At 66.3% G+C, this 23541-nt stretch overlaps 3 protein-coding genes across 3 annotated transcripts in view; 2 read left to right on the top strand and 1 right to left on the bottom strand.

Moving 5' to 3' along the window:
- Nucleotides 1–13267, bottom strand: part of SPTBN4 (spectrin beta, non-erythrocytic 4) — a gene marked incomplete at both ends in the record, with an annotated part of 29208 nt that extends 15941 nt beyond the window's left edge. Inside the window, 18 exon segments of the mRNA XM_080361634.1 lie at nucleotides 347–490; nucleotides 2070–2160; nucleotides 2629–2831; nucleotides 3718–4474; nucleotides 4836–4973; nucleotides 5466–6336; nucleotides 6411–6561; nucleotides 6642–6944; nucleotides 7703–7861; nucleotides 7930–8047; nucleotides 8121–8308; nucleotides 9048–9160; nucleotides 9359–9474; nucleotides 9550–9630; nucleotides 10077–10168; nucleotides 10256–10429; nucleotides 12100–12251; nucleotides 13129–13267. Of these exon segments, the coding sequence (XP_080217760.1) occupies nucleotides 347–490; nucleotides 2070–2160; nucleotides 2629–2831; nucleotides 3718–4474; nucleotides 4836–4973; nucleotides 5466–6336; nucleotides 6411–6561; nucleotides 6642–6944; nucleotides 7703–7861; nucleotides 7930–8047; nucleotides 8121–8308; nucleotides 9048–9160; nucleotides 9359–9474; nucleotides 9550–9630; nucleotides 10077–10168; nucleotides 10256–10429; nucleotides 12100–12251; nucleotides 13129–13267 (3990 nt within the window).
- A 1136-nt stretch (nucleotides 13268–14403) lies between these two features.
- BLVRB (biliverdin reductase B) lies at nucleotides 14404–17921 on the top strand. Its single transcript, XM_080361616.1, has 5 exons — nucleotides 14404–14582; nucleotides 15987–16151; nucleotides 16512–16601; nucleotides 17029–17160; nucleotides 17683–17921. Exons 1-5 carry the CDS (start codon nucleotides 14504–14506, stop codon nucleotides 17847–17849), a joined length of 633 nt encoding a protein of 210 aa, XP_080217742.1. The 5' UTR covers nucleotides 14404–14503; the 3' UTR covers nucleotides 17850–17921.
- Nucleotides 17922–18716: 795 nt separating this feature from the next.
- LOC308051272 (signal-induced proliferation-associated 1-like protein 3) overlaps nucleotides 18717–23541 on the top strand; it is a gene marked incomplete at its 3' end in the record, with an annotated part of 7818 nt that continues 2993 nt past the window's right edge. Inside the window, exons 1-5 of the mRNA XM_080361633.1 lie at nucleotides 18717–18793; nucleotides 19857–19894; nucleotides 20865–20898; nucleotides 20989–21113; nucleotides 22793–23539. Of these exons, the coding sequence (XP_080217759.1) occupies nucleotides 23051–23539 (489 nt within the window). The 5' untranslated portion in view covers nucleotides 18717–18793; nucleotides 19857–19894; nucleotides 20865–20898; nucleotides 20989–21113; nucleotides 22793–23050. The remainder of the gene's footprint in view (nucleotides 18794–19856; nucleotides 19895–20864; nucleotides 20899–20988; nucleotides 21114–22792; nucleotides 23540–23541) is intronic.

Below are 23541 nucleotides of genomic sequence, written 5' to 3'. Positions count from 1 at the left end.
GGCACAGAAGCGGTTAAACCCCCGCGCCCCCCTCGGCACAGAAGCGGTTAACCCCTCCCCATCCCCCCCCCCCCCCCAGCACAGAAGCAGTTAACCCCCCCCGCCCCCCAGCACAGAAGCGGTTAACCCCCCCGCCCCCCCCCCCCCCCCCGGCACAGAAGCAGTTAACCCCTCGACCCCCCCCCACCCCCCCCCAGCACAGAAGTGGTTAACCCCCCCCCATCCCTCCCCCCCCCACCCCGGCACAGAAGCGGTTAACACCCCCGCCCCCAGCACAGAAGCGGTTAACCCCCGCCCCCCCCCCAGCACAGAAGCGGTTAACACCCCGCCCCCCCGCCCCCCCCACCTTCTCGATGCGGCGCAGCCACTCGCGGTTCTGCGGCAGCTCCGCCAGCACCAGCCGCTCCCGCTGCCACGGGCGGGGGGGCGCGGGGGGGTCCCGCGAGGGGTCCCCGGCCATCAGCACCTGCTCCCGGAGCCACGCATCCAGCTGGGGGGGCGACACGGGGGTGAGCGACAACGGCCCAGAAAACACGCGGAACGGCCCCAAAACCACGCGGAATGACCCAAAAACGATGAAGAACGACCCAAAAATGATGCAGAACGGTCCAAAAATGATGCAGAACGGTCCCAAAATGAAGCAGAACGGCCCAAAAACGATGCAGAACGGTCCACAAATGATGCAGAATGGCCCAAAAATGATGCGGAACCCCCCAAAAACAATGCAGAACGGCCCCAAAATGATGCAGAACGGTCCAAAAATGACACGGAACCCCCCCAAAAATGATGCAGAATGGTCTAAAAATGATGCAAAATCGTCCAAAAATGATGCAAAATGGTCCAAAAATGATGCAGAATGGTCCAAAATGATGCAGAACGGCCCCAAAACCAATGCAGAACGGCCCAAAACCAATGCAGAACGGCCCAAAAAAGAAGGAGAACCCCCCCAAAAGGAAGGAGAACCCCCCCCAAAAAGGAAGGAGAACCCCCCCCCCAAAAAACGAAGGAGAATCCCCCCAAAAGGAAGGAGGATCCCGAAGAAGGAAGGAGAACCCCCCCCAAAATGAAGGAGGATCCCCCAAAATGGAAGGAGGAGCCACAGGAATGAGGGAAAATCCCCCAAAAATGAAGGAGAACCCCCCCAAAAACGCGGGGGTGCGAGGAGGGGCGGCCGGGCCGTGGTCGCGCGGTGATGATGGTGATGATGGTGATGATGGTGATGGGGGGGGAGGTGACGGTGATGATGGGATGAAGATGATGCCGCAGTTTGTGCCGCCGCCGGATCGCGGCCAAACCCGGCGCCGGCGGCACCGCGGGGGGGCCAACGGGAACCCCGGGGGGTGAGGGGACCGGGGGGGGGGGCTCGGGGACACCCCCCCCCCCCCCCAAAATCCACGGGTGACATTGTCTGGAGCCATTGAGAACGGTGACACCGGCAGCTCCCGCCCCCCCCCAAGCAACCCCCCCCCCCCCGAACGCCGAGGGGCATTTTGGGGACCCCTCCGGGTCATTTTGGGGTGGGGGGGGGGTCAATGGGGACACCTGGAGCCGTGGGTGACATTATCCGGACCCCACTGGAGACAGTGACACCATGGGGGCCACCAACTCAGGGATGCTGAGGGGCATTTTGGGGACCCCCCCGGGTCATTTTGGGGTGGGGGGGTCAATGGGGAGACCCGGAGCCATGGGTGACATTATCCGGACCCCACTGGGGACAGTGACACCAACGTGGGGTGACACCAGCACGAGGTGCCACCAAGAGGACCCCCCGGGACCCCCCGCGCCCTGGGGGGAGTTTGGGAGACAGGGGACACTTGGGGACACTTGGGGACACAGGGGGGACACTGGGGGACACGTGGGGACATGAGGGGGACACTGGGGGATACTGGGGACCCTTGGGGACACAGGGGGACACAGGTGACACTGAGGACACCTGGGGGGACACGGGGGACACGGGCGGGACATGGAGGACACAGGGGACACCTGGGGGGACACTGGGGAGACACGGGGGACATGGGGGACACCTGGGAGGACACTGGGGACACTGGGGACAGGGCGCCGGGTCCCACCTCGCGGCAGTTCTGGAGGAACCTCTGGAGCTCCAGCTGGTCCGTCAGCTGCTGCGTCCGCTCCTGGGCCAATCGCTGGTTGCGGTCCCTCCTGGGGGGGCGGGAGGGGGCGGGGCTTAGCGCTGACCCCTCCCCCAGCACCCTAATTAGCGTCTAATTAATCCCCACCCTCTGAGCTAATTAACACAAGGGGGAAACTGAGGCACGGGGTGATTGAGCGCGATGAGGAGGCACCAGCGTGTCCAGCGCCGCCATCGGCCACTGGGGGGCGCCCTGGGGCTGGGGGCGTGACCTGAGGCTGGGGGTGTGTCCTGGGGCTTGGGGGCGTGTCCTGGTGTTTGGGGGCGGGTCCTGGAACTGGGGGCGGGTCCTGGGGATTGGGGGCGGGTCCTGGAGCTGGGGGCGGGTCCTGGAGATTGGAGGCGGGTCCTGGAGATTGGGGGCGGGTCCTGGGGGTTGGGGGCGGGTCCTGGGGATTGGGGGCGGGTCTGGAGGGCTGGGGGCGGGTCCTGGGGATTGGGGGCGGGTCCTGGGGCTGGGGGCGGGGTCCAGCACCCACTTGTCGCGGAGGCGCTCGGCGGCCTCGGCCGCGCGGTCGCCGTAGCGGTTGCCCTGGCGCTGGAGGCTCTCGCCGGCCTGCAGCGCCAGCTGCACCTTCTGCAGGTTGAGCTCCATGGTGGTGGTGAGGTCCTGGTGCTTCCGGAGGGCGCTGGTCGCCCCCTCCAGCGTGGCCGGGAGCTCGGCCCGGAGCAGCGCGGCCTCCTGGGGACGGGGGACGGGGACGGGCTCGTCGTGCTCCGGCTCAGCCAGAACGGCAACCAAGGTGGCCAACCGAGCCCAGGATGGCCAACCGAGCCCAGGATGGCCAACCGAGCCCAGGATGGCCAACCAAGCCCAGGATGGCCAACCGAGCCCAGGATGGCCAACCGAGCCCACCAAGGTCCACCAAGCCCTTCTCCCACCCGTCTCTACCTGCTCGCTCCAGCTCAACCAGGAGGTCAACCAGAAGGGTCAACCAAGCCTAAGATGGTCAACCAAGACAAGACGGTCAACCACACCCAAGACAATGTCAACCAGAAGGGTCAACCAAGCAAGACCAAGATGGTCAATCAAGCCTAAGACAATGTCAACCAAGCCTAAGATAGTCAACCAAGACAAGACGGTCAACTAGAAGGGTCAACCAAGCCTAAGATAGTCAACCAAGCCCAAGACAAGGTCAACCAGAAGGGTCAACCAAGCAAGACCAAGATAGTCAACCAAGCCTAAGACAATGTCAACCAAGCAAGACCAAGATGGTCAACCAAGCCCAAGACAAGGTCAACCAGCAGGGTCAACCAAGACTAAGATAGTCCACCAAGCCCAAGATGGTCAACCAAGCCCAAGACAACGTCAACCAAGCCCAAGGCAACGACAACCAGAAGGGCCAACCAAGCAAGACCAAGATGGTCAACCAAGACCAAGACAATGTCAGCCAAGTCTAAGACAACGTCAACCAAGCCCAAGACAAGGTCAACCAGAAGGGACAACCAAGCCTAAGATAGTCAACCAAGCCCAAGATGGTCAACCAAGCCCAAGACAAAGTCAACCACGCCCAAGACGATCAACCAGACCCCAGAAGGTCCGCCCCGCCCCCCTCCCCCGCCCGCACCTGGCTGTCGAGGCTGCTCTCGCACTGCTGGACGTCGCGCAGGAAGAGCTGGAAGACGTGCGCCTGCACCAGCGCCTCGCGCCGCGTCTCCCAGCTCTGCAGCAGCTTCCCCCAGCCCGCGTCCAGCTTCTGCAGCCACTGCTGCAGCGACAGCGACGGCACCTCGGCCTCCTCCAGCGCCAGCAGGTCGCTGGCCGCCTGGATCTTGGCGTAGTCCTCCTCGTAGCCGTTGATCTCCTCCTTGAGCGCCGCGTGCTGGCTCAGCAACCTCTCGGCGTCGGCCAGCGTCTCGGGGACCTCCTCGGAGGCCACGGCCGCTTGGGTCTTCACCAACCAGCCCAAGAAGGTGTCGAGGTCCTGGATGAACTGCTGCAGGCGCCCGGCGACGCTCAGCGAGTCCTCGCAGCCCTGGAGCGCCCTGGTGAGCGCCTCCCACTCCTCGCTGATCTGCTCGAAGGGCAGCAGGACCTCCAGCGCGCGCGCCGGGTGCGCGGCCGCCAGCGCTTCGCCTTCGCGCTGCAGCTCCAGCAGCCGCGGCTCCAGCACCACCAGAGCCGCCTCCATGGTGGACAAGCGGCGCTGCAGGGCCAGGACGCCGCCCAGGTCGCCGCCGCCGGACTGGGTGGCTTCGATGGCTTTTCTCTTCTCCCGCACCTGCGCCGTCATCTCGCCGCACTCCAGGAGGTAGTTCTGGATCTTCAGGATGGAGCTGAGCTGCGTCTTCTTCTGCTCCACCAGCTCCACCACGCGGTTCCACCTGGTGGGACAAGAGCGGCGCGGGCTCGGCCGCGGGCGTCGCCGGCGCTTGGGCTGCGCTTGGCAACCCGCTGCAGAGATGGACCCCACGGGGAGGTCCCACCGTGCTGGGAGAACCACAGGTTGGGGTCTACAACCACCCAGGAGCCCCCCGAGGTCAACTCCGGCCACCAAAGACCCTTGCGATGGTCTTGGCCCATGGTGATGAGAGCCGAACCCCATGGAGATGTTCTACAGGCTTGGAGCACCCCATGGTTGGGGTCTACAACCAGCCCCACCACCCAGGAGCCCCCCAAGCAAGACGAGGCCGACCCCGGGCAGGGTGGCCCCCGGGACGGTTGAGCCCCCTCCCCGCGCCGCACCTGCCGTTGAGCTGGTCCTGGCACGAGCGCACCTCCTCCGAGCTGGGGTGTCCCCCGTCCAGCAGCTGCTGCACCACCTGGTTGACGTCCAGGACGCGGCCCATGACGCTGTTCATCTCCTGGTCCAGGCTCTCAAACCTGCCCACAGGCGACCCGTGGTGTCAACGGTGGCCAGATGTGACCCGTGGTGGTCAACAGTGGCCATACGTCACCCATAGAGGTCAATGATGACCAGATGTCACCCATAGAGGTCAATGATGGCCAGTCATCAGCCGCGATGGTCAACAATGACCAGATGTGACCCACAGAGCCCAATGGTGACCAGATGTGACCCGTGGTGGTCAGCGATGGCCAGATGTGACCCACAGAGCCCAATGGTGACCAGATGTGACCCGTGGTGGCCAACGATGGCCAGATGTGACCCACTGAGGTCGGCGATGGCCAGATGTGACCCGTGGTAGTCAACGATGGCCAGATGTGGCCCACGGTGGTCAACAATGGCCAGATGTGACCCACGGAGGTCAGCAATGAATAGATGTGACTGTAGAGGTCGGCAATGGCCAGATGTGAGCCGTGGTGGCCAGCCATGGCCCAAAGAGCCCCAGTGTCCACCCCCAGCCGCCCACCCACCTGTGCTGGACGACCTCGACCTCATCGAGCTCCTCGGGCACCTCCATCCTCTGCAGCCACTGCTCCTTCTCGTCCAGCCAGACCTCGCAGGCGCGCACCTCGCCGAACATGCGGTACACGGCCAGCGCGTCCTGCAGCCACTGCTGCCGCAGCACGGCCACCTCGGCCACCTCCCCGTACAGCTGCTCCACCTCCACCACGCGGATCTGCACGTCCACGCCGCGCCGGTGCTCGGGCGCCAGCAGCGCCAGCTGCTTGCGCAGCGTCAGGACGGCGGCGCGGTGCTTGTCCACCTCGTCCAGCAGCGCGCGGTGCTGGCGCAGCAGCGCCTGCGTGGAGTGCTCGTCGTGGCCGAAGTCGTCGCTGGACGCCAGGCGGTAGGTGTCCTGCAGCCAGGCCACCAGGTCGTCCGTCTCGGCGCTGAACTGGAAGAAGGCGAGCGCCTCCTGCAGGCGCTGCTGGTGCAGCCCGGTCACCTCCTCCAGCTTCTTCCAGCGCTGCCGCACCTCGCGCGTCCTCTGCTGGATGGCGCCGGGGCTGAAGCGCTTCTTGGCCAGCAGCTGCTCGCCCCGCTTGGCCGCCTGGTGCAGCAGCGCGCGCCGGTTGCCCAGCTCGCCCAGCATGCTCTTGTGCTCGGCGCTCAGCGCCAGGACGCTGCTGAGGTCGCGGCCGCAGGTCTTGGCCGCCAGGATCTGCTCCTTCTCGCGGATCCAGCCCTCGGCCTCCTCCATCTCCTGGAAGAAGCCCCAGAGCTGCCGCGAGTCCTCCAGCTCCGCGCGCCGCCGCCGCGCCAGCGCGCCCAGCTCCTCCAGGCACGTGCGGACGTGGTTCACGCGGTTGCGGACGATCTGGGGGTCGCAGGGTTGGTAACCTGCGCCGACACAAGGCGAGTCTCAGCGGGGGCCGCGGGGACCCCGCCGGGGCGCCCGGGCCGCGCGGCGTCACCTTCCAGCTCGGAGAAGCGCAGCGCGGCGGCGTTGAGGGCGCGGACGCGCTCGGTCTGCGCCGCGATGTCGGCCTCCAGCAGCCCGTGCTTCTGCAGCAGGTCCTCGGCCTCCAGGAGGTGCTTCCCCGGCTCCTTGGACACCAGCAGCGCCTGCGGGGAGCGCGGCGGGTTGGGAGCGTCCCGTCCCGTCCCGCCGCGCCGCCCGTCCCGCCGCGGCCCCGCGGCGCCACCTGCATCTCCTCCATCCAGTCGATCATGTAGACCATCTCCTGGAAGATCTTCTGCAGCGCCAGGTTCTGCTCCAGGCGCGCGCGGCGGGCGCGGAGCAGCTGCGTCAGGAGCCCCCACTGCCGCAGGACGTTGTCCTTCTGCGCGCCGATGCGCTTGGTGTCGTAGTAGCCCTCGGACTCCATCTCCACGGCCAACTCCACCACCACCTGGATGCGCTCGTGGTACGAGGAGATGTCGGCCTCGATGGCCTCGTGCTTCTTCATGGCGGCCTCCACCGCCGGCAGGTCGTAGCCGAAGTTGTCCTGGGGCGCGAGACGTGGTCAAGGGAGGAGCCCAATGAGGCCACCATTGGGCACCACGACCCAAAGGTTGGGTCCACGGGACACCCCGCCACCCAAGCGTTGGGTTCCAAGGAGGTCCCACCACCCAAGCGTTGGGTTCCAAGAAGGTCCCACCACCCAAGCGTTGGGTTCCAAGGAGGTCCCACCACCCAAGAGTTGGGTTCCAAGTGAGTCCCACCACCCACAAGTTGGGTTCCTCAAACCCAACCCAGCCGAGGAGAAGACCCAGGAGGTGCCACCACCCAAGTGTTGGGTTACAAGGGGGTCCCACCACCCAAGCGTTGGGTTCCATGGGTGTCCCACCACCCAAGCGTTGGGTTCCATGGGTGTCCCACCACTCAAGCGTTGGGTTCCAAGGAGGTCCCACCACCCAAGCGTTGGGTTCCAAGGAGGTCCCACCACCCAACCCTTGGGTTCCAAGGGGGTCCCACCACCCAATCCTTCGGTTCCAAGGGGGTCCCACCACCCAATCCTTCGGTTCCAAGGGGGTCCCACCACCCAACCCTTGGGTTCCAAGGGGTTCCCACCACCCAACCCTTGGGTTCCATGGGTGTCCCACCACCCAAGCACTGTGTTCCAAGGGGGTCCCACCACCCAAGCGTTGGGTTCCAAGGGGGTCCCACCACCCGAGCGTTGGGTTCCAAGGGGGTCCCACCACCCGAGCGTTGGGTTCCAAGGGGGTCCCACCACCCGAGCGCCGGGCCCCTCGCGCCCCCCACCTGCGAGACCAGGCGCTGGTTCTCGTTCAGCCACGTCTCCCTCATGGCGACCTTGTGGTCGAAGCGCTGGGCCAGCAGCTCCAGCTTCTCCTGCCGGATCAGCTCGTTGCGCAGCGCCGCCTCCCGCTCGTGTTCCGCCTTCTCCAGGCGGGCCCAGGCCTGGCGGGGCGGCCACCGGTCACCCGGGGGCTCCGCAGCCCCCGCGGGGCCCCCGCCCGCCCCAGCACCTTGTTGATGTCGGAGATGCTCTTGCCCTCGCTGGGGACGTAGAGCTTGCGGTTGTTGGCCCGGAGTTTGCTCTGGATGGTGAAGAGCAGGACCTCCAGGTTGCCCTTCTCCTGGAACCTGCGGGGGCACAGCGCCGCGGTGACGCCGCGGCCACCGCGGCCGCTCATCGCCGCGCGCCGCGGGTCCTCACTTGACCGGCTTCTCCAGCGTGCAGAAGGCGGTGAAGGCCTGCAGCTGCTGCTGGACGCCGCTCAGCGAGTTGGCGAACTTCTGGTTGGCGATGACGGCCACCGTGTGGTGGATCCAGGCCAGCAGCTCGGCCGCCAGCGCCTCGTACCGCCCCGCGATGGCCTCCACCTCCATGGCCTGGTCCAGAACCTGCCGGGCGGCGCGCGGGGTCGACAGCCCGCCCAGCAAAGGTCGCGGCGGGGATGGGAACCCCAAAAGGGTAGAGGATGGAGAACCCCAAGGAGGGAGAACCCCAGGGATGGAGAATCCCAAAGATGGAGAACCCCAAAGATGGAGAACCCCAAGGATGGAGAACCCCAGGGATGGAGAACCCCAAGAATGGAGAACTCCAAGGAGCAGAGGATGGAGAACGCCAAGGATGGAGAACCCCAAAGATGGAGAACCCCAAGGAGCAGAGGATGGAGAACCCTAGGGATGGATGGAGAACCCCAAGGATGGATGGAGAACCCCATCGAGTAGAGGATGGAGAACCCCATGGAGCAAAGGATTTTGAACCCCAAGGATGGAGAACCCCAAGGATGGATGGAGAACCCCAGGGAGTAGAGGATGGAGAACCCCATGGAGAATGGAGAACCCCATGGAGTAGAAGATGGAGAACCCCAAGGATGGAGAACCCCAGGAATGGATGAACCCCATGGAGTAGAGGATGGGGAACCCCATGGAGGATGGAGAACCCCAGGGATGGATGAACCCCATGGAGTAGAGGATGGGGAACCCCATGGAGTAGAGGATGGAGAACCCCAGGGATGGATGAACCCCATGGAGTAGAGGATGGAGAAGCCCAAGGATGGAGAACCCCATGGAGGACGGAGAACCCCAGGGATGGACGGAGAACCCCAACCGCTCCAGAGCGAGCTCCAGAACCCACCTTCCCGATGCGCTTCCCCTCCACCGCCAGCGCCTTCATCTTGGAGAAGTAGTGGTAGAAGGACACCACGTAGGTGATGATGGACTTCTCGTCGGGGTCCTCCATGTTGACGTCTGGCGGGGGTGACACGTGGGTCCCCAAGGTCCCCCCAAGGTCCCCTCGACCACCGCGGTCCATCCCCGACCCCGACCCCAACCTCGGGCCCCCCAAAACCCATTGGAGGTGGAGAGTGCAGCGGGAGCGGCCAACGGGGTGGGTGGGACGCCTCGGCCCGCACGGACGGACAGACGGACCCCGCGCTGTCCCCCTACCCTCGGGGTCCAGCAGTTTGCTGAGCCCCAGCTGCTGCTCGGCCGTGTTGAACGCCTGCTGGAGGTTGTAGGTCGCGTTGGACTTGGTCAGCTTGTGGAAGTCGATGAGATCCGGCCTAAAGGGGACAACGGCGCGTCGGACCCCGCGGGACCCAGGCGTCCGGGGGTCCCCGCTGCCCCGGCGGGCGCACCGGTGCCTGTGGATGAGGGCGTTGAAGGCCAAGCCGTCCCGCCAGCTGGTGGTGAAGTTCTGGATGTTCACCTCGGGGTAGCTGTGGGGACCAGGGCGGGTCACGGGGGTGGGACCGTTGCCTCGTCCATGGGGGGTCCAGCCCACCACCCATGGGGTCCATCCCACCACCCAGGGGGTCCAACCCACCACCCAAGGGGTCCATCCCACCACCCAGGGGGTCCAACCCACCATCAGGAGGGTCCACCCCACCACCCAGGGGGTTCAACCCACCACCCAAAGGGTCCACCCCACCACCCATGGGGTCCACCCCACCACCCATGGGGTCCATCCCACCACCCAGGGGGTCCATCCCACCACCAGGAGGGTCCATCCCACCACCCAGGGGGTCCATCCCACCACCAGGAGGGTCCATCCCACCACCCAGAAGGTCCATCCCACCACCAGGAGGGTCCATCCCACCATCCATGGGCTCCACCCCACCACCCAGGGGGTCTGCCCCGCCACCAGGGGGCGGTCACCACCCACCCCGCCGTCTTCATCTGGCACCAGAGCAGCAGCGCGTCCTTGGCCGAGCGCGTCTCCCGGTTGTCCTCGGTCTTGATTTTGATCACCTGGATCTGGGGAAAGGCCAGAGGGCACTGACACGCGCTGGGGACCCCGTTGTCCGTCCACGGGCACCTGGGGCCCCCGTTGCCCCCGCGCACCTGGAAGCGCAGGATGATGGTCCAGATGAGGCCCAGCGTGAGGCGGTGGTTCCCGTCCACGATGTCGTGGGACCCCACGTTCTCCAGGTGCACGCGCTGCTCCTTGAGGAACTGCAGCGCCTTGTCCACGTTCTCCAGCGAGTGGATCCGCATGCGGCCCCGCGTGGGCTTGGGCTGCGGACGGCGGCACCGTCACCCGCCCGGGGACAGCGCCCGGCGCCGGCGTCCCGGGGGAGGGCGGGAGGGCTCGGTGCTGGGGACGGTGACACGGGGCCCCCAGTGACCCCAAACCCATCGTAGATGGGACCTGGGTGCTGGGGACGGTGACACGGGGCCCCCAGTGACCCCAAACCCATCGTAGATGGGACCTGGGTGCTGGGGACGGTGACACGGGGCCCCCAGTGACCTCAAACCCATCGTACATGGGACCTGGGTGCTGAGGACAGTGACACGGGGCCCCCAGTGACCTCAAACCCATCGTACATGGGACCTGGGTGCTGGGGACGGTGACACGGGGCTCCCAATGACCCCAAACCCATCGTAGATGGGACCTGGGTGCTGGGGACGGTGACACGGGGCCCCCAATGACCCCAAACCCATCGTACATGGGACCTGGGTGGTGGTGACAATGAGATTGCAGTCCTAGAATCAACAAAGATGGGACCTGGGTGGTGGTGACAATGACATTGAGATCCCAACCTCAACAGAGATGGGACCCGGGTGGTGGTGACAATGACATTGAGATCCCAAATGACCCCAAACTCATCATAGATGGGACCTGGGTGGTGGTGACAATGACATTGAGATCCCAAATGACCCCAAACCCATCGTAGATGGGACCTGGGTGGTGGTGACAATGACATTGAGATCCCAAATGACCCCAAACTCATCGTAGATGGGACCTGGGTGGTGGTGACAATGACATTGAGATCCCAAATGACCCCAAACCCATCGTAGATGGGACCTGGGTGGTGGTGACAATGACATTGAGATCCCAAATGACCCCAAACTCATCGTAGATGGGACCTGGGTGGTGGTGACAATGACATTGAGATCCCAAATGACCCCAAACCCATCGTAGATGGGACCTGGGTGGTGGTGACAATGACATTGAGATCCCAAATGACCCCAAACTCATCGTAGATGGGACTTGGGTGGTGGTGACAATGACATTGAGGTCCCAACCTCAACAGAGATGGGAACTGAGTGGTGGTGACAATGACATTGAGGTCCCAACTCATCCCATTCTCAACAGAAATGGGACCTGGGTGGTGGGGACGGTGACACAGGGTCCCCAATGATCCCAAACCCAACAGAGATGCGTGATGGTGACACGGGGTCCCCAATGATCCCAAACCCAACAGGGCTGGGTGGTGATGGTGACACGGGGTCCCCAATGATCCCAAACCCAACAGGGATGGGTAGTGACGGTGACACAGGGTCCCCAATGATCCCAAACCCAACAGAGATGCGTGACGGTGACACGGGGTCCCCAATGATCCCAAACCCAACAGGGCTGGGTGGTGATGGTGACACGGGGTCCCCAATGATCCCAAACCCAACAGGGATGGGTAGTGACGGTGACACAGGGTCCCCAATGATCCCAAACCCAACAGAGATGCGTGACGGTGACATGGGGTCCCCAATGATCCCAAACCCAACAGGGATGCGTGACGGTGACACGGGGTCCCCAATGATCCCAAACCCAACAGGGCTGGGTGTTGGTGACAGGGGATCCCAGCGGTGCCGGGTGTCGGTGACAGGGGGTCCCGGCGGTGCCGGGTGTTGGTGACAGGGGTCCCGGCGGTGCCGGGTGTCGGTGCCGGGGTCCCGGCGGCGCTCACCAGCTGCTCCCCCGAGAGCAGCTCCAGCAGGCGCGTGAGCGCGAAGCCGTCGCGCAGGTCGCTGTACAGGTCGCCCACGCGCAGCGCCGCGCGCGCCAGGTGCGCGTTCACCCACTTGGTGAAGGTTTTCTTCTGCACCGCGTCCCGCTCGTCTGCCGGGGACCAGGGTTGGGGCGCCGGGTGCATGGGAACTGGGGGACCCAGGTACCCCGGGGACCCAGGCATCCGGGGGACACGGGTGCATGGGAATTGGGGGGACCCAGGTATCCCAGGGACCCAAGCATCCGGAGGACACGGGGGTGGGGGAACTGGGGGGACCCAGGTGTCCTGGGGTGCGGGACCCAGGTGTGTGGGAAATGGGGGGACCCAGGTATCCCGGGGACCCAGGCGGCCGGGTGGGGGGGCATGGGGGGGGAATTGGGGGGACCCAGGTGGCCGGGGGACACAGAGGTGGGGGACACAGGTATCTGGGGGACCCAGGCAGCTGGAAGTGGGGGACCCAGGTGTGTGGGAATTGGGGGGACCCAGGCGGCCAGGGGTGGGGGACCCAGGTGTGTGGGAATTGGGGGGACCCATGTATCTGGGGGACCCAGGTGTCCAGGGGACCCAGGCATCCGGGGGTGGGGGACCCAGGTGTGTGGGGACTGGGAGGATCCAGGTGTCCGGGGGACACAGGTGAGGGGGATTTGGGGGGAATTCAGGCATCCAGGTGTGAGTGATCCACACATCTAGGGGACCCAGGTGTCCGGGTGGGGGGGACCCAGGTGTCCGGGGGACACAGGTGAGGGGGATTTGGGGGGAATTCAGGCACCCAGGTGTGAGTGATGCACACATCTAGGGGACCCAGGTGTCCGGGTGGGGGGGGACCCAGGTGTCCGGGAGGTGCCGGGGGGGACCCAGGCGTCCGGATGTGGGGAGACCCAGGTATCCAGGGGGTGATGGGGGGGGGGGACCCAGGAACCCATGCATGGGGGACCCAGGCGTGCGGGCGGGGGGACCCAGGCGTCCGGGCGCCGGGGCAGGACCCACCGGCCAGGGCCTTGATGCGGGAGCACTCGAAGATCTTGGCGGTGGCCGTGGGGTCGTCCCAGCCCCGGGGGGGCTCGGGGGGGTCCCAGGGGCCGTTGTTGTTGTTCGGCTGCTCCATGTTGTCCAGCTCGGCCGCCATGGGGCTGGGGGACACACACACACCCTGGGGGGACCCCGCCCCCCCCAGCACCCCCTGAATTCCCACAGCACCCCCGGGACCCCCCTGGCACCCACACAGTCCCCGCAGCGCCCCCTCCTCAGCGCCCCCCCCCCAGCAGCAGGATCGGGCCCCTCCGCCGGTCACCTTGGGCGACCCTGCCACCGCACCCAACCCCCCCCCGGGACCCCCGCGCTCCCGGGACCCCTCCCCCACCCACGGGAGCCCCCCCCGCGTCTCGTGTCCCCCCCGGTACCGAGGGTGGGGGCGGCGGGGGTGCTGGGGGGATGCGGGGATGGGGGGGGGACACCGCGGGGGGGGGTGACGGGGAAGGGGGGCGGGGGGGGGGTGACACCGGGGGGACACTCACCGGGGGGGGACGGACACACGGACACACACTCGGGTCCGCCGGTCCCGCCCTGCGCACCGGAGCGCGCGCCGCCGCAGCCCGCGGCCCCGCCCCTCCCCCCCCCCGCGCGACGGCGCAAACGGGAACGTGCCCCTCCCCCACCCTCACGTCCCCCCATATCCCCCCCCAACCCCCCCCCGAGGCCCCATCCCCCCACATCCCCCATATCCCCCCGCATCCCCCCCCAGCCCCCGGGGGGACACCGGCACGCGGAGACTGGGACGTATGTACGGGGGGGCAGGGAGAGGGGGATGCACACACCGGGATGTATAGACCGGGGCGGGGGGGGGGCACAGGCTGGTGCCGTATGGACCAGGACCCCGCAGCCCGGGGGGGCGCAGAGCGGAACGGTGAACTGACCGGGAACGTACGGACCGGGAACGTATGGACCGGGAACGTACAGACTGGGAACGTACAGACCGGGAACGTATGGACCGGGAACGTACAGACTGGGGGTGCCCGGCCCGACACCCCCCGACCCCGGTCCCGAATCCCCGGAGCCAAGTGCCGGGGGCGGAGCCGAATCTCGAGGGGGGGCGGAGCCAAGCCCCGGGGGGGGCGGAGCTGCTGGTTGAGGGCGGAGTCAAGTCCCGGGAGGCGGAGTCAAGTCCCGGGGGGCGGAGCCAAAGTGGGGCGGAGCCAAGGTGGGGCGGAGCCAAGACCGGAGGGCGGAGCCAAGACCAGGGGGCGGGGCCAAGAGCAGAGGGGCGGAGCCAAGAGCCGGGGGCGAAGCCCATTCCGGCAGCGGGTGGCGGCAGCTCCGGGTGTCCCCCGGTGTCCCCCGTGTGTCCGTGTGTCCCCGTGTCCCCATGTCCGTCAAGAACGTCGCCATCTTCGGCGCCACCGGCCGCACGGGGCTGGTGACACTGGCGCAGGCGCTGGAGCAGGGTAGGGGGGACACGGGGGGACACGGGGGGATATAGGGGGATATGGGGGGCATAGGGGGCACGGGGGTTGGAGGGGACACGGGGACATGGGGGACATGAGGGGACGGGGGAGCAGAGGGGACACCCCGCGCCCCCAAACCTGCGGGGACCTGGGGACACGGGGGGTCAGGGGGTCCCTGGGGTCACGGGAGGGTTGGGGGGCACTGGGGTTTGGGGGGTTTTGGGGTCACTGGGGTTTGGGTGGGGGGTGGGAACTGGGGGGCAAGTGGGAGGTGCGGGGAGGCCATGGCCAGAATGTATAGAGCACATAGGGACCATACAGCCCCTATAGGGATCATATGGAGCCTGATTCGGGGGCAGATCCAGCCCCTTGGGGCCCTATAGAGCCCATAGGTGGGGCAGCCCACCCCCACCCCACCCCCCACCGCCATACGGCGCGTTGGGGCCGTATGGATCTTATGCGGGGCCGCCCCCCTGCCCGGGGCTGATAGAGCTTATCTGGGGCTGACAGGGGCCGTATGGGGCTGATAGGGCCATAGGGGGGTGATAACGCCCGTTCGGGGCGGGCAGAGCCCCCATGGGGCCATATAGAGTCTCTATAGGGCAGGTCGAGGCTGTATGAGCCATACAGAGCCCATATGGGGCAGGTAGAGCCCTATGGGGCCCACATGGGGTAAGTGGAGTCCCTATGGGCCCTATAGAGCCCCTGTGGGCCATACAGTCCCTATAGGGAGCAGGTGCTCTCACCCCACAAAGTTGGGGACCCAGGCGTCCGGGCTCTGTCCCTCCAATGGAGCGGACCCAGGCGTCCGGGCACTGCCTCCCCCCAGCAGAGGGGACCCAGGCGTCCGGGCGCTGTCCCCCCCAGCAGAGGGGACCCAGGCGTCCGGGCACTGCCTCTCGCAGCAGAGGGGACCCAGGCGTCCGGGCGCTGTCCCCCCCTGAGCAGAGGGGACCCAGGCGTCCGGGCACTGCCACCCCTAGCAGAGGGGACCCAGGCGTCCGGGCACTGCCTCTCGCAGCAGAGGGGACCCAGGCGTCCGGGCGCTGTCCCCCCCAGCAGAGGGGACCCAGGCGTCCGGGCACTGCCTCTCGCAGCAGAGGGGACCCAGGCGTCCGGGCGCTGTCCCCCCCTGAGCAGAGGGGACCCAGGCGTCCGGGCACTGCCACCCCTAGCAGAGGGGACCCAGGCGTCCGGGCACTGCCTCTCGCAGCAGAGGGGACCCAGGCGTCCGGGCGCTGTCCCCCCCTGAGCAGAGGGGACCCAGGCGTCCGGGCACTGCCACCCCCAGCAGAGGGGACCCAGGCGTCCGGGCACTGCCTCTCGCAGCAGAGGGGACCCAGGCGTCCGGGCGCTGTCCCACCCCGAGCAGAGGGGACCCAGGCGTCCGGGCGCTGTCCGCAGGGTACGCGGTGACGGTGCTGGTGCGGGATCGGGCCCGGCTGCCCCCGCTGTCCCCGCCCCCCGCCCGCGTGCTGGTCGGGGACGTCCGGGACCCCGCGGTGGTGGCCGAGGCCGTGAGGGGACAGGACGCCGTGATCATCGTGTTGGGGACACGGGACGACCTGGGTACGGGGTCCCAACCCGACCCCCCCGGCCCCCCCGGCCCCGGGACCCCCATCCCGAGACCCCCATCCCGGGACCCCATTTCCCTGGGACCCCCCTTGACCCAGGGGACCCCAAACCCTGTGACCCCATAATGTGGGGAGACCCCCCGCCCTGACACCCCAACACCCCCATAATTTTGGGGGACCCCCTTATCCTGGGACCCCGTGATCTCCCCATCACCCCCAAACTTGGGAGGCTGCCCCAGAACCCCCCCCCAAACCCCCTCCAAACTTGGGGGGCAGCCACATAACCCCCCCCAGACCCCCCCCAAATTTGGGGGGCAGCCCCATGACCCTGTCGCGGGGTCCCCGTGTCCCCCAGGCCCCACGACCATCATGTCCGAGGGCACCCGGAACATCGTGGCCGCCATGAAGACCCACGGCGTGCGCAGGGTGGTGGCCTGTCTGTCCGGTGGGTGTCGGTCTGTCTGTCCGGTGGGTGTCCCCCCGTCTGTCCGGTGGGTGTGAGTCTGTCTGTCTGGTGGGTGTCCCCCGTCCCCCTCTCGGGACCCCCCGGGACCCCCCCAATGTCCCCAATGTCCCAGCGTTGCTGCGGTGGGGCCTGCAGGGGGCGCCTCTCCGGTGGGTGGCCCTAATGTCCCCAATGTCCCCCAATGTCCCCCTGTCTCCAATGTCCCCATGTCCCCAGTGTCCCCCCCATGTCCCCAGTGTCCCCCCCAGTGTCCCCCCAATGTTGTGTCCGTGCAGCGTTCCTGCTCTGGGACCTGCAGTGCATCCCCAACGTCCCCTGTCCCAAATGTCCCCCCCATGTCCCCAATGTCCCCCCATGTCCCCCTGTCCCCCCGTGTCCCCCTGTCCCCAATGTGGTGTCCGTGCAGCGTTCCTGCTCTGGGACCTGCAGCGCGTCCCCCCGCGGCTGCTCCCGGTCACCCAGGACCACGTGCGCATGCAGCGCCTCCTGCTGGACTCGGGGCTGCACTGTGTCTACGTGATGCCCCCCCACATCGCGGGTACGGCGGGGCCCCCGAAACCCCTGCGCCCCAGTCCCCCCAGACCCCCAGTCCCCCCATCCCCCCCATTTCCCCCATCCCCCCAGTGCCCCCAGTGCCCCCAGTCCCTCCTGTCCCCCCCACTCCCCCCAGTTCCCCCAGTATCTCCCAGTCCCCCCATCCCCCCCATTTCCCCCATCCCCCCTGTCCCCCCCACTCCCCCCAGTATCCCCAGTGCCCCCCAATACCTCCCAGTCTCCCCATTCCCCCAAACCCCCCCATCCCCCCCATTCCCCCCAGTATCCCCAGTGCCCCCATTCCCCTCAAACCCCCCCACTCCCCCCAGTATCCCCAGTGCCCCCATTCCCCCCACTCCCCCAAGTGTCCCCAGTGCCCCCCATCCCCCCGTCCCCCCCGTTCCCCCCACTCCCCGCAGTGTCCCCAGTGCCCCCCATCCCCCCGTCCCCCCCGTCCCCCCCACTCCCCACAGTGTCCCCAGTGTCCCCAGTGTCCACAGTGTCCCCAGTGCCGGTTCTCCCGCAGACGACCGGCCCCTGACGGGCTCCTACACGGTGACTGTCGGGGGCACCTCGGGGGGGTCGCGCGTCATCTCCAAACACGACCTGGGGCATTTCCTGCTGCGCTGCCTCCAGGACACCCAGTTCGACGGCAAGAACGTCTACCTGGCCGGGGAGTACCCCCAGGAATAGGGGGACCCAGACCCCCGGGCCCCCAACCCCCCCACCCCCCGGGGATTAAATTCCGTTGGTTTCCAACCTGGATGCAGCTTTTATTAGAGTGTTTCTGTACTTCACTCCTCCAGCTTAATGGGGGGGGGCGTCCTGTGGGGCTGGGGGGGCACTGGGGAACCAGGAGGTTTCTATAGTTTTGGGGGGGATCCTATGGGTCTGGAGGGTTCTATAGGGCTGGAGAGATTCCTGTGGGGCTGGGGGGGTTTCCTATGGAGTCGGGCTCGCCCCCCCTGCCCCGCATCACACACTCGTTTCCCGCGGGAACCGCTGCCGCCCGCGCCCTGTATGCAAACGAGCCCCCGCGCCGCCACCAATCAGACGGGAGCGTGGGCGGGGCCTCGCCCGGCCCGGCGGGGACCACGCCCCCTCGTGGACCGTATGCAAATAACGCTTCCCACCCGCCCCGCCCATTGGCCTCGCTGCCGTCGGCCCCGCCCCCAAGGGCCTTTAGGGGCGTGGCTTCGCCGTGCCAGCGCGGGGGCGTGACATCGCCTCCTGATTGGCTGCGCGCCGCGTTCCAAACCCGCTGATTGGTCCCTGAATCGCCGGTATGTAAATGAGGGATCCCCGGCGGGTCCCCAGTTTCCGGGGGGGGCCTGTCCCCAATTTGGGGGGGGGGTGCCACGTCCGTCCCCACTCCAAACTGGTCACCTGCCACTTTAAGACACCCCCCCCCCCCCCAAACACACCCCGGGGCGCAGCGCCCCCTGGCGGCGGGGAGGACGCCGCCGCCGCTCCCGGAGCACCCCCCCGCCCTTTCACCCCGAGGCCACGCCCTCCACCCTCCAAGCCCCGCCCCCTCGCTGCCCCTCCCTCCCGCCCGCCGCCGCGCGCGCCGGCCGCGGGGCTGCCCTCGCGCCGCTCCGCCGCCCCCCGATTGGCCCGTGTCCTCGCGCCGCCGGGTGAGTGACCCCCCCCCCGCCCCCCCGCCCCGGCTCAGTCTCCCCCGCAGCGCCGGGGGGGGACGGACGGAGACCGGGGGCTCCGCCGCCCCGCGCTCCCGTCAGGGCGGGCCCGGGCCTGGCGCCGTGGGGCCTGCGCCTGGCGTGGGGCCTGGCGGGCGGCGGGAGGGTCCCCGGCGGGCTCGGGCTGCTCCCCGCTTCCCGCTCCCCCGGGGCGGCCACGGGAGTTGTAGTTCTGGGTACGGGCTGGGGCCGGGGGGGAGGGGGGAACTACAGCTCCCGGCGGCCTCCGCGCGGGGGTCCTGGAGAGCTGGGGGGGACTCGGGGGGTCCCGGGGCCTCAGGGGGGGAGCTCGGGGGGTCCCGGGGCTTGGGGGGGGAGTTTGGGGGTCTCGGGGCCTCGGGGGGGGACTCGGGGGGTCCCGGGGCCTCGGGGGGGGACTCGGGGGGTCCCGGGGCTTGGGGGGGGAGTTTGGGGGTCCCGGGGCCTCGGGGGGGGACTCGGGGGGTCCCGGGGCTTGGGGGGGGAGTTTGGGGGTCCCGGGGCCTCGAGGGGGAGCTCGGGGGGTCCCGGGGCCTCGGGGGGGGAGTTTGGGGTCCTGGGGATTCGGGGGGGTGGGGAGGAGGAACTTGGTGGGGGGTCCTGGGGATTTGTGGAGTTTAGGGGGGACCTGTGGGGGGGCTGGTACATTTGGGGGCATCTCACCCCTGGGGGGGCTGTGTGTGTGTCCCCCCCTTTCTTTGAGGGGCAGTTTCTGTGTGACGGGGGGGGCGCTGCCGTAGGGGACCCCCCAGCAGCGAAACCCCTTTGGGGAGCAGGCAAATTGGGGGGGGGTCACTCCCTTATAACCCCCCAACCTGACCTCATTCATGGGGGGGGACACACACACACAATCGGCCGTTTGTCCCCTGCGGGCTGTGCTGAGTTCTTCCCCTTTTTAAGTTTAATTTTAAACAAAATCCCACAAACCCCAGCGCTGATGGGGGGGCGGGGGGGACCCCCCCTCGTTAATTTGCTCCCCAGCTCCTTCCCATTCATTGATGTTTTGTTATTCCCCCCCCAGTGCTTGTATCGCGAGCTGCGGTGTCACCGCTCTGACAGGTACCCCCCCAGACCCCAAATTGGGGGAAAAACAAGGGTTTTGGGGTGTGGGACCGGGAGAGCAGCTGGGGGGGGGGCAGTGGTTGTATTTTGGGGCGGGGGGAGAGTTTTCTTACTGGGGAGTAACTACAGATAATGATAAACACAATTGTTATTGTGGGGGGACACACAAATCCCAAAAGTGGGGTTTATTTGGGGTTAAAATGGGGTTTTTTTTGGGGGGGGAACCTGCGCCGGTGCAGGAAATAACAACCAAAAATAAAACCCCTCCCTGAGCAAAACCCCGAGGTCGGGGCAGCAATTAAACACGATCACTGATTGAGAAATGACGCAAATGAGCCGGGGCGGGGTGGGGGATGCTGGGACACCCCCAAATTCCCCCGTTTCCCCCCCAAAAAGCTGCTGCGGAACCTTCCCCGGCGCCTTTTTAATTAAACCCCCGGCGTCCTGACCTATTTGTGCGGCCTGTTCGTTAACGAGGCGCCGCTAATGAGGAGCCGCTGAGGAGCCTCGTGCCCCCCCCCCACCGCCAAGGGGCTGTTGGTTTATTGACCAATTTTAGGGGGGGGGGGGGGGGACACACCCCAACTTCGCTATTAATTTAACCCTAAAAGTCCCCATTTCCCGTGTTTTTGCCGCCGTTCTCCGCTGGTTTTGGGGAGAAAAGCAGGTTTTGGGCAGTTTTGGGGATGTGGCGTTCCGCCCGTCCCTGCAGGTCGGCACTTGCCCGGCGAGCAGCTCCCGCCGCCTTTAGCTCCTCAATTTTGGTGCTTTTTGGCTCAATCCCTCAATTTTTAACCATATTTTAGCCATTTCTACCATTTACCCCCCCATCCAAAACCCCTGCAGACTCGCCGTTTTCATCCACTTTTCTAACCCCCCGGAAATGCCGTTTTCGCCCCGTTTTAGCGGCGATTCGGGCCGGCGCGCAACCTGAAATCAGCTCTCTATTTTTTGCCTTTTTCCGCAGGATTTCTCCTCAAACTCGGCGCCGTTTCCCCCCGGTAAGGAGCGTCCCCCGGTGCCGCTTCCACTGCGCCTGACGAGTTTTTACAGCAAATATTAACCAAAACACCCCGGATTTAATCCACGAGGGGCCCGATCCGGGGGTTGACCAGGGCCTAACGAGCTGCTCCGTCCTACGATAATTTGGTGTGAAATCCCTGGATTTTGGGGAAAAGCCGGAATATCGTCGTGGGCGCCTCCCCGGCTCAGGCAGGTAGGAGTTTGTCCCCGTTTATGGCCGTGTTGTGTTTGATTACCGTTAATTAAGCGTCTCCACCAGATAACAAGCGGGATCGAGGTCCCCGGTCGCTGTTTATCCCCTTTTGTCGCCCGGTTACGGGGATTATTTGGCTTTAATTGCTCCCTAATTAAGCGCAAAGTTGCCAACATCTTCATTAGCGACTTGACTAATTTCTCCCCTGCCCCGGCCATCGGTTTTGGATCCCACGTGGATGTTTTTGGGGCTGTTTCACCCCAAAAAGAGCCCGGGAAACGTCGCGGGGAGTTTTGGGGCCGTTTCCATCAGATTTGGGGTCGAGCGGGTGCTCGGAAGGTCGTTATTTTTAATTGGGAAGCAGCCGATTGGGACGTTTCCCGGCGCGGGAAGAGTTAAAAAGCGTCGCTTAATTTACCGAAGGCTCGTGGTTAATAATTAACCCGCCCTCGTTAGCGCGGAAGGGCCGAGTCCGGTGCGGATCGCGGCTCCGGATTGGGTTGAAAAAGCCCAATTTTGGGTCTTCTCGGGGGGAGAGGAAGGTCCGGAGAGGGTTTACACTGCATTTTTGGGTTGAAAATCCCCGGAATTGGGTGTCCCGGGGGGTCCGAACCCCCCCCCCCGCTGCTTTATCTTCATCATCTTCATCGTCATCATCATCATCTTCCTCCTCCAGCCGGCGTGAGATTAACCGAGATTGTTCCAGGAGGGATTAAACGGGGCAGTTTGGGGTTTTTAATAAACACAAACGGGGTCCCCGCCCCCCCAGCTCGGGCCCCGTTTGGGTCTAAATCCCCAAATCTGGTTATTTCTCCCCCGCCGCTGGGTTTTAACCCAAATTTGGATAATTTGGAGGAGGGTTTTTGGAATAAAGGGGAAAACTCGTGTTCTGTGTGTAAATCATGAACTTGGGAGGAGCTGGGGAGGGAGCTCCGTGTCCCCAAAATTTGGCTTTTTTACCCCAAAAAGCCGTTGAGCCTCCTCCAAGACCCGCTCGTTAGGCTGCGTTTAATTAAGGCTCCCAGGTATGGATTTAACGCCCCAACAGATGCGACCTTAGCGGCTTAATGAGTAATTAGTAATTAGCGGGGATTAAGCGGGCGCCGGACGGGATGGGGGGGCAGTTAATGCCGAGCGCAGACGGGTGGACGCGCGTCTGTCCGTCCCCAAAACGGGGTGGAAAAGGGGGTCCCGTGGACCTCAAGGGACCAAACGTGGGGCCACGGGGGAGGTCAAGGTCAAGGGCACCTGAGGAACCTCAATGGATCCACATCCACGTGTTCATGAGGAACCTCAGTGGATCCGAGTCCACGTGTTCATGAGGAACCTCAACAGATCCGAGTCCATGTGTTCCAAGATGACCTGAAGATCCTCAATGGATCCACGTCCATGTGTTCCAAGACCCGAGGATCCTCAATGGATCCAAGTCCACGTGTTCCATGAGGATCCTCAATGGGTCCGAGACCCCGTGGCCACTGACCCCCCAGGGATTGTTACTGTGGGGGTGGGAGCTGGGAAGCTTCAAGGTCAAGTTCAACCGGGCTTTGAGCGACCTGATGGGCTCAAAAACGGCCCAGTTATGGTGTTTCCCCCCCCCAAACCAGCCTGTTCTCCCCAAAACCCCCCGCGACGCCGAGGGGTCCCCGAAATCCTCCCCTGACCCTCTGCTCCCCCTGCAGGCCGGCGACGCGGTGACGGCGACGCGGTGACACCGCTCAGCACCATGTGACACCGATGGGCGCCGTGTGACACCGACCAGCACCATGCGGCACCGGCGGCGGCGTCCCCGGCACCCCCGGCCCCCCCCCCGCGCCATGAGTGACCCCCCCGCCGCACCATGAGCTCCCACCGCCCCGCGCGGCACGACGGCGACGCCACCGCGCCCTGGGGCCACAACGGCGACGCCGCCCGCCGCGCCCGCGCCCCCCGTGCCCAAAATGGGGGTGCGCGCCCGCATCGCCGACTGGCCCCCGAAACGGGACGCCGCCAAGGACCTCCCCGGCGCCGGGCACCGCGACACCGCGTGCCACCGCGCGGCCGCCCCGGCGCCGCTCGCCGGCGTCGCGGGGTTCAAGGCGCTGCACCGGCTGACGCGGCGCCGCTCCAAGGACGTGGAGTTCCAGGAGGGCTGGTGGCCGCGCTCGCCGGCGCGGGGGCTGTCGCCGCTGCGGCACCGCAGCAGCAGCGAGGTGACGCTGAGCGAGTGCGACCCCGAGGAGCCGGCGGAGCCGCGCGGCGCCAAACTGGGCGGCAACGCGGCGCTGTTCCGCGAGTACGGCAGCACCTCGTCCATCGACGCGCAGGGCCTCTCGGAGCAGAGCTTCTTCGATATGCTCAACCAGTTCCGCACCGAGAAGCCGCGCGGCCGGCCCGCCACGCCGGAGCGCCCCGGTGATGCCGGATCCGCGCCGGCGCCGCTCCCCGGCGT

Source organism: Nesoenas mayeri (assembly GCF_963082525.1).
Source record: "Nesoenas mayeri genome assembly, chromosome: 35".
NCBI lineage: Eukaryota > Metazoa > Chordata > Aves > Columbiformes > Columbidae > Nesoenas > Nesoenas mayeri.
The sequence above is the reverse complement of the archived record's forward strand: the minus strand, read 5'-3'. Positions and strand labels throughout refer to the sequence as shown.

Bases quoted from the DNA above. Each gene is read 5' to 3' on its own strand.
- BLVRB (XM_080361616.1), top strand. From the start codon at position 14,504: ATGTCCGTCAAGAACGTCGCCATCTTCGGCGCCACCGGCCGCACGGGG. The intron at 16,602-17,028 runs GTGGGTGTCGGT...GTGTCCGTGCAG, and splicing joins GGTGGTGGCCTGTCTGTCCG to CGTTCCTGCTCTGGGACCTG. The intron at 17,161-17,682 runs GTACGGCGGGGC...GTTCTCCCGCAG, and splicing joins GATGCCCCCCCACATCGCGG to ACGACCGGCCCCTGACGGGC.